General features: G+C 45.8%; 1 protein-coding gene across 1 annotated transcript in view; it reads left to right on the top strand.

Annotated features, from left to right (window-relative positions):
- The first annotated feature begins 2,323 nt into the window (after nucleotides 1-2,323).
- Nucleotides 2,324-9,986, top strand: part of LOC137532064 (lysyl oxidase homolog 1-like) — a 54,656-nt gene continuing 46,993 nt past the window's right edge. Inside the window, exons 1-2 of the mRNA XM_068252195.1 lie at nucleotides 2,324-3,971; nucleotides 5,372-5,480. Of these exons, the coding sequence (XP_068108296.1) occupies nucleotides 3,014-3,971; nucleotides 5,372-5,480 (1,067 nt within the window). The 5' untranslated portion in view covers nucleotides 2,324-3,013. The remainder of the gene's footprint in view (nucleotides 3,972-5,371; nucleotides 5,481-9,986) is intronic.

Genomic DNA, 9,986 nt, shown 5'->3' with positions numbered 1-9,986 from the left:
TTCTGACACTACACCGGTAGTGGGTGTCAGTGGTTGCGGCGCGCGTGTGACGTTTGCGCGTGTGACGTCACGTGTGCTGCCGCTGGCCGGCAGCCTATCAGAGAGGCCGCCGGACCAGTGCAGGGCTTCGGGCGGCCATTTTCCCGTAGCCCTGCAGTGTAGTGCAGGCAGGACGTGAAGAGGAGCCGACGGAGTTGCGCGCCACAAGGAGGTCGGGACCGGAGGTCGGGACAGGAGGAGATCGTGACAGGAGGTCTTCTTACTAGGTGAGTAAATGGGGTTTTCTTTTCAGATCTGCTGAAGGATTTGTGCATATTGGGGTCATTTCTGCTGAAGGATTTGTGCATATCGGGGTCATATCTGCTAACGATTTGTGCATATTGGGGACATATCTGCTAACGATTTGTGCATATTGGGGACATATCTGCTAACGATTTGTGCATATTGGGGTCATATCTGCTAACGATTTGTGCACATTGGGGTCATATCTGCTAACGATTTGTGCATATTGGGGTCATATCTGCATATTGGGGTCATATCTGCTAATGATTTGTGCATATTGGGGACATATCTGCATATTGGGGTCATATCTGCTAACGATTTGTGCATATTGGGGTCATATCTGCTAACGATTTGTGCATATTGGGGTCATATCTGCTAACGATTTGTGCACATTGGGGTCATATCTGCTAACGATTTGTGCATATTGGGGTCATATCTGCTAATGATTTGTGCATATTGGGGACATATCTGCATATTGGGGTCATATCTGCTAACGATTTGTGCATATTGGGGTCATATCTGCTAACGATTTGTGCATATTGGGGACATATCTGCTAACGATTTGTGCATATTGGGGACATATCTGCTAACGATTTGTGCATATTGGGGACATATCTGCTAACGATTTGTGCATATTGGGGTCATATCTGCTAACGATTTGTGCATATTGGGGACATATCTGCTAACGATTTGTGCATATTGGGGTCATATCTGCTAACGATTTGTGCATATTGGGGTCATATCTGCTAACGATTTGTGCATATTGGGGTCATATCTGCATATTGGGGTCATATCTGCTAACGATTTGTGCATATTGGGGTCATATCTGCTAACGATTTGTGCATATTGGGGACATATCTGTTTTCTAATGGTTTTGCGGCTCCCAGTTTTTTTTCTCTTTTCGGAAACGGGTCCAAGTGGCTCTTTCATTCTTAAAGGTTGCAGACCCCTGCCCTAACCAAATGCTGCATACCGATCAGCATACCTCCCAACTTTTTCAGATAAGAAAGAGGGACACTTTAAGACACGCCCCATGCCATGCCTCTAACCAGACCCCCACCACACCCCTCACCACGCGTATCCCAAATAATTCAGAATCAAAATATTTAGTTTTATCTTTTAAACGACAATGTTCCTCTACATCATCAGTATGTTTTCTTTATTTTAAAATTAGAAATATATCAATTTAATTGATGGGAATAAAATTTAGAGTCAGTTAAGCCATCAGTTGCTTCAATAGAGTTATCTTATTTAAGGTAAGTGCAATGCTTTTGACCTCATGCGGCAGAACTCGTTGTGCATTCTTGGAATGTTTTGATGTCTCTACTAGCGGAAAATATAGAAACTGAAAACAGAAGTTCTCTGTTATTGTCTCACACTGCCCCCTAGTGACAAGTGGCCATAAATACACATTACAGCAGTACTAATTAATAGCAGGGAAACGTAACAAATAAAGAAATAAAAAAAAGAAAGGTGCTAAAATAAATTGGCCTGGAGCATATGCAAGCCTCTAAATAAATTGGCTGTTTAAAGGTTAAATAGATTTTTTGTTGAACAATACATACATTAACACAGATCTGTACATCAGTCCTAAAAGAAGGAAAAATGAGGAAGAAAGAGGGACAGAGGAATTTGGCTCCCAAAGAGGGACTGTCCCTCCGAAAGAGGGACAGTTGGGAGCTATGCCAATCATTTCCTGCACACTTCTTCCGAACTCATCCATAGTGTGTCCTGAATCCACCTGCTGTGACAGACGACGATAAAAAGGAAAGAAAATCAAAGTTTCTATCCCCATTTCCCATACTATCCGAAACCTACAACACATGTTCCTTGGGGTTTTATCTCGTACTTTCTATAATGTGGAAAACATTAGCATTAGATGACATCATGTTCCTCTCCCCCTTTAAAGGGTGTTTTCTGATAAATAACATGAAGAATCCCTGCGTCACTGAGGGTCCCACTGCAGGGGGGCCGGATCGCTGGCAATAGGCTAACGCTGCTCTTGGGGGAATAAGGCAAGGCGAAGGGACCAGGGAGGGGGAGAAGCAATGAGAGTCTTGGAACAAGGACAATTCTGTTACAAGGAAGAAAGAGCTGGCCAGTGTGAGACCTGAGAGAGGGAACAGCAAAGTTCAGTCAGGAGAAGGAAGGTTTGTTTTGGAGGGGCAGAGAGGAGGAAAAAAAAGGAGGGTGGAGAGAGGGGAAAGTGGGGGAGACAAACAGGAAGTCAGGGGAGAAATGGATAGAGAAGAAGAGTGATGGAGCAAAAGAAGGGCTGACAACAACAGAGAAGGGACTGGGCTGGACTGTGGAACATCGAAAGTTACACACAGGCATGAACCTAGCGAGGCTGAACAAAGCATGTAACCGCTTCCTACGCTGAACAGCAGAGCACTGCCTGACTGGAATCCACACCTCACCGCCTCACTCTCTGCCTATAACCTGCAGCTAGCTGTCCATCTAGTCCACCTCCAAGACCACCAGCCTTCGAGTCCTCTTTCTCCTGCCTGAAACTTGTGGGGAGCTCGTTCCTAGAATCTGAAGACCCTCTAGTTCATTCAGTGCTTCCAGTCAACGGACCTGTTCATCTGTCACCTCGACTCGTGATCTGCAATGAGCCTGACCTAGAAACATTGCCAAGCAAGTAATACGTCTCGCCTGGTGGCAGACCTTTATCCCGACACTTGCCTTGCCAAATTCTACGCTTTAGCAGAGGGAAGAAGACGCCGGTATGGCCTGGATAGCGCAACTGTGTCTGTGTTTGTCGGGACTTTCTTTGTCTTGGGGGCAGGATGGGGCCGGCTGGGGCCAGGTGATCCAGTGGGAAGACAGCGGGAGACGATACCGGCTACTGAACTCCGGCTCTGAGTACCAGCCGGCGGGGGAAGGCGCAGGAGGTACAAGAATAATGTTGGACGGGAGTCGCGGAGGTGGTGTGGACCGCCGCCGTCAGGCGCCCACTTTACCCCGGACTGGATCGCAGACGGTGAGAGGCAACACACGCCACCCATTTGGCTTTGGACAGGTGCCGGACAACTGGCAAGGGGGGAGTGAAACGTCAAGGACGAGTCGTATTGTCCCTTCCGCCGGTGGTGGAGGTGGAGGAGGGAGTAGAATAAGGCAGTCTTCCACCCAGAATTCAGTAGGACAACCAGTTTTTCCAAGACCGCAGCCTCCTTTTATACCACAAACTGATTTTTACGCTCAAGGCTATGATGAAACCTATACCTATAGCAGGGGTGGAGGTGGCTTCGCCCCACAGCCACCTTGGGGAGGAGGCTATGAGGATTTCTACGAGGAGCCTAACCCACCTTATGCCCAGCCCCCTTACTTTGGGGTTCCCCCTAATATCCTCCCTCAGCAGCCAGCAGCTCCCAACCCAGTAGTGCCACAGGATGGACTTGACCGTCGCTTTGCCCACAGCCTGTTTCAAGGTGGTGACGTTGCAGTAGAAAGTGATCCAGTCCGACCAGGTGCAGGGACTGCCGGAAGTGACCCAAGGTTACCCCCTTACGGTGGTGGGGCGAGTCAGGGGGATGGAGGCGGGTTCTACGGAGCACAACAGCCAAGTTATTTTCAGCCACAAAGCCGAGTACCCAGTGTCCCAAGCGGCGGAAGTGAGACGCAAGGAGTTCAACAAGGAAGGAGCAGTGTTGGGAGCGTTTTCAGAAACGGTCAGACTGGGAGAGGTGAGTTTGAGAATGATTGGTGAACCATTTTGATCTAACAACTAGTAATGGACACACAACTATTGTTGGTGGTACAGCTACATGTATTTGTTTCACAAACTCTAGATGTTTCCTATGGGGGAAAACAAACTCTAGATGTTTCCGTATAGGGAAAACATTGTTTAATGTATATTAGTATAGTTTAATATAAGGCTTCCCCCTAAATTGACTCTAGACTGCAATACATACACTACATGATACATACATAGACATGTGACTATGGTAGGGATTAGATTGTGACCAGGGGCGTAACTACAGATCACGGGATCCCCATCAAACCTTCGATGGAGCCTCCCTAATGTTTCCACCCCTTCCCTTGCCTCCCCTTGGTGACCCCCTGTCTTGCAAGGGTCATAAAACAAGTGTAGCCATCGTGATCTTCACACCCATAACAAGTGCAGCCACAAAACACCTGATGTGAAGGATGGACTCCTTTATTGGAGAGAGTGAAGTAGCATTTGGGGACTACTCACTGCTCTGGGCCCCCCTGTGATTGCAGGGGCTGCTCACCTGTAGTTACGCCCCTGATTGTGAGCTCCTCTGAGGACAGTCAGTGACATGACTATGTACTCTGTAAAGTGCTGCAGAAGATGTCAGTGCTATATACATAATAATAATATGGTAGGACATTACACTATGACTATGGTAGGATTACAGTGTGAGCTCCTCTGAGGACAGTCAGTGACATGACTATGTACTCTGTAATGTGCTGCAGAAGATGTCAGTGCTGTATAAATACATAATAATAATATGGTAGGACATTAGACTATGACTATGGTAGGATTAGAGTGTGAGCTCCTCTGAGGACAGTCAGTGACATGACTATGTACTCTGTAATGTGCTGCAGAAGATGTCAGTGCTGTATAAATACATAATAATAATATGGTAGGACATTAGACTATGACTATGGTAGGATTAGAGTGTGAGCTCCTGAGGACAGTCAGTGACATGACTATGTACTCTGTAAAGTGCTGCAGAAGATGTCAGTGCTATATAAATACATGATAGTAATATGGTAGGACATTAGACTATGACTATGGTAGGATTAGATTGTGAACTCCTCTGAGGGCAGTCAGTGACATGACTATGTACTCTGTAACGTGCTGCAGAAGATGTCAGTGCTATATAAATACACAATATTATTATGGTAGGACATTAGATTATGACTGATAGGGATTAGATTGTGAGCTCCTCTGAGGACAGTCAGTAACATGACTATGTACTTTGTGCAGTGCTGCAGACCGTGTCCATGATATATAAATACTAAATAATAATAATAATACCCTCAGTATTTCTTGTATTATTTTTGTGATGTTCTTGGCATGGTACCAGTGTCTTCCTGAAACTTGTTTCTATTTTAGGACTTCCTGATTTGGTACCTGATCCAAGCTATGTCCAGGCTGCGACGTACATCCAGCGCGCCCATCTGTACTCGCTACGCTGCGCGGCGGAGGAGCGATGTCTGGCCAGGTAGGAACTTCTAAAGCACAAACTTCTTATTACTGCTATACTTTTATTTATAAAGCGTTACAGACTACCCAGCAAGCTCATGGTGAACCAGTACTCCTAGCAGTGTGTAAGGAGCTAAAAAGGACCAAAAAGCCCTCTTACTAAAATGTTAAGCAAAGCAAGAGTTTGCGGTCTTAAAACAGAAAGTATTTGTGATAATTCAGGTTAGAGTGAGCATATGATGTCGCCCACAATGCATCACTGCTGAGTATGCAAATCATCCTTTGCATATACCTTCTATTTTAAAGAGAAACTCCGACCAAGAATTGAACTTTATCCCAATCAGTAGCTGATACCCCCTTTTACATGAGAAATCTATTCCTTTTCACAAACAGACCATCAGGGGGCGCTGTATGGCTGATATTGAGGTGAAACCCCTCCCACAAAGAAATTCTGAGTACCGTGGTACTCTTGGCAGTTTCCTGTCTGTGAACCCTGCTGCATTGTGGGAAATAGCTGTTAACAGCTGTTTCCAACTGCCAAAAATGCATGCAGCAGCTACATCACCTGCCAACAGTAAAAATGTCACCATGTAATAAATGTCAGATTGTAAATTAGGGATTTAAAAGATTTTACAATGGGCAAACACTGACTAAATCATTTATACATAATTTGTATACACAACATAATACATATTGTAAAAATGAAGCACTTTTTTTTATTACATTATTTTCATTGGAGTTCCTCTTTAAGAAGGCAAACTTTTGTTTTGCAAAAATTTTAATAAGAGGGCTTTTTGGTCCTTTGTTGCCCCCTTCAAACCCCTAGGAGTCCTAGTTCACCGTGGGCTTGCTGGGCAATCTTTAAGGCCTAGTGCACACCAGAGCGGTTCGGCTGCGTTTTGCGATCCGCTTGCGGCTGCGGATACGCTTGGGTAATGTATTTCAATGGGCTGGTGCACACCAGAGCGGGAGGCGTTTTGCAGAAACGCATACTCCCGGGCTGCTGCAGATTTTGGATTGCGGATGCGTTTCTGCCTCAATGTTAAGTATAGGAAAAACGCAAACCACTCTGAAAAACGGCACTTCAGAGCGGTTTGCCAGGCGTTTTTTGTTACAGTAGCTGTTCAGTTACAGCTTTACTGTAACAATACATGAAATCTACTACACCAAAAACGCTTCACAAAACCGCAAAACGCTAGCTGAAACGCTACAGAAAAAGAAGGAAAAGCGTTTCAAAATCTGATAGCATTTTGCGGATCTGCTAGCGGTTTTTGGTGTGCACCAGGCCTTACTCCATATGTTTCATGCGATGCACTGATGAGGATCAACCAATCCAAACAGTCTGTATGCATGTTGGATTAGTGTGGCTCTGTACTGTTAACAAGCTGACACATCATTGCATTTCAGCGGTCCTGGAGGTGTGGCTAGCTTACAGGGGCAACAAAGGATGATTTGCATATTCAGCAGTCATGCATTGTGGGAGACATCATATGCTCACTCCAACCTGAATTATCCCAAATACCTTCTGTTTTAAGACGGCAAACTTCTGTTTTATTTATAAAGCACCAGCATAAAAATACTTCAGTACTATAAGGACTGCAAATGACAAAAACTTAAATATACTGTATAAAAATAACAACTATCTTACAGCGGTGAGAGGATGGTAACGCAGAATAGACTTTGCATCTTGCTGGGTTCGGTGCCAAAACAATCATTAGATAAGACAAATAACATTTATATTGTGCTTTTCTCCTGGTGTACTCAAATCACCAGAGCTGCAGCCACCAGGAGGCGCTCTACAGGCAGTAGTGGTGTTAGGGAGTCTTGCCCAAGGTCTCCTCACTGAATAGGTGCACCTTACTGAACAGGATTTGAACCCTGATTGCCTGTGTCTGTGGCAGGCAGAGCCATTAACCATTACACCATCCTCCACATTAGATTATTCATGGAATTTCACACTTATGGACAACATTTTTACTCGCAAGTACTGGCCAAAGTCATTTTCACACAGAAAATAGCATTTTGCAAATATGGGATAGTGTCATGTGGAAGGAATTTTAATTGAAGGACACCATAATGGGGATAACAGATGGCGGTGCAGCACATCAATGGGGGGGGTTGCTTTAAAGAGGGTATGATAATTGGGAAGTATTATAACGGGGGGACCATGATTGTGGAGGAACTACTAAGACAAGACAAATAACATATCGCGCTTTTCTCCTGGCGGACTCAAAGCGCCAGAGCTTCAGCCACTAGGGCGCGCTCTATAGGGAGTAGCAGTGTTAAGGAGACTTGCCCAAGGTTTCCTACTGAATAGGTGCTGGCTTACTGAACAGGAAGAGCCGAGATTCGAACCCAGGTCTCCTGTGTCAGAGGCAGAGCCCTTAACCATTACACTATCCAGCCACACCTATACTATAAAGGGGACCATGATTGTGGAGGAACTATAATGGGGGGACCATGATTGTGGATAAACTATAATGGGAGGACCATGATTGTGGATGAACTAGAAAAGGGGGGGGGGGCATGATTGTGCAGGAACTAAAATGGGAGGATCATGATTGTGGATGAACTAGAATGGGGGGGGGGGGGCATGATTGTGGAGGAACTATAATGGGGGGTGGTGGGGACCATGATTGTGGAGGGACTATTATAGGAGGACCATGATTGTGGAGGAGGAACTATAATGGGGGGGGGGGGCCTGATTGTGGAGAGACTATAATGGGGGCACCATAATTGTGGATGAACTATAATGGGGGGGACCATGATTGTGGAGGAACTATTATGGGGGGGCCATGATTGTGGAGGAGGAACTGTAAAGGGAGGAATATGATTGTGGAAGAACTATAATGGGGGGACAATGATTCTAGAGCAACTATAATGGGGAGAGGAGGGGGAGCACGTGCCACAAACTTAATTGGAAAGTAGCACAATAAAAGGGGTATAATAAGGTGGACACTTGTAACGATCTGCTAGTGTATGAGGGCACTAGCAGACAGACAAACAATAATTAGTACAGACAGTGACAGTAGAGGGCGCTACTGTCACTGGTTCAGATGTAAAGAATGGTCAACAGGCAGGGTCGTTAACAGATCTGACAGATAAGGTACAAAATCATTTGGCAAATCAGAGTGTTTATTCAGGCAGAGGTCAGCAACAGATCAGATAGACAAAGGTACAGAATCGTTAGGCAAAAGAGTTGTGAGTATTCAGGCTGAGGTCGCCAACAGATCAGATAGGCAAAGGTGCAGAATCGTTAGGCAGAAGAGTAGTAAGAGGCAAGGCAGAGGTCAATAATACAATCACAATAATATATTTATTCCTGAGCTAAGTGTGAAATCCCCGGGGTCCTGCCGGTTCAAGCACACACAGATCTGACTAAGGTCTGAAGCTTCCACTGCGAAGTGTTAGCTACAACAGACAACGAGAGAGTGGCAACACAGGGCTTAAGAAGCCCGAGACAGCAGGTAAGCCACTCCCCCAAACAGGAGCTGGAGATGCTGCCCTGCATGTCAGCTGACCGGCTGTCAGCTGACATGCTTACTAAGGGCATAAGAAGTGCGACGCGCACAGCGTGTGCATCCACCCTCTATCTGCCGCTGCGAAGACGAGCCACTGACGTCACTGCTGACAGCGCGTCCAGGCGAACCGGAAGTTGCAGCTGCGCTGTTGATCGCCGCGGCGGAGGTAAGCTCCGCACGCCTGACAACACTATTATGAAGGAGCACTGTTATGAGGGCACAGTCATGTAAACATTGTATATAGGGAGCACCTTAAAAGAGACGCTTTAATGGAAGTGGTGCCATAATGAATAATGAAATCCTGTAAAATGCCCTCCACAGATGAAGGTGGGACTTAGAAGACCATCTTTAGACTTGGGGTTGACATGCATGGAAAGCACTGCAGAGGGACACATGGGCATGGATAGACATTGCAGAGTCATTGGTTGAGGAAACGCACAGCATCAAGGTCGAGGTCTGCACAGCTGCAATGGTTGGACCTTGAGTTTACAGGAACATGGTGTCCCATGTTATGTTCTAATTTGGGAAATTATCATACAAACTAGACAGGACACTAATGCTGCACTAACATTGCAGACAGGGAAGTAACTAGAGGGGATCAGCCCGCCCAGAGTACTGGGTGGCCCCAAGTTCAGATCAGGTGATTTTGTGGCTACACTTGTTATGGGTGTGAAGACCATGATGGCCACAAGAAAAGGGGTATGAACACTGGAGGTCCTCCTCAAAGTTCAGCTGGGGAACTCCATGTATTGTAGCTACGCCACTGATTGCAGAAATGGAGGTACGGCGTCTGTTCCCGCTGGTGTGATAAAAGCTTACGGACGCCTGACTGGTGACCATACTGTATATTCTGCACTGTTAGGTTGCTGAAAGCTGGTTTGAGTAACGAGAGAGAAACTTTGGCCAGACATACAAATTTCGTAACATAGTTATCGTTCTATGCTTTTGAAGGGTAAATCATTGATTGAGAACTTCGAACTAAACACTTCCAAACTCATATGTAA

The sequence above is a fragment of the Hyperolius riggenbachi genome, chromosome 9 (assembly GCF_040937935.1).
Source record: "Hyperolius riggenbachi isolate aHypRig1 chromosome 9, aHypRig1.pri, whole genome shotgun sequence".
NCBI lineage: Eukaryota > Metazoa > Chordata > Amphibia > Anura > Hyperoliidae > Hyperolius > Hyperolius riggenbachi.
Note: the sequence above shows the minus strand (reverse complement) of the source record. Positions and strands in the feature narration are given on the sequence as shown.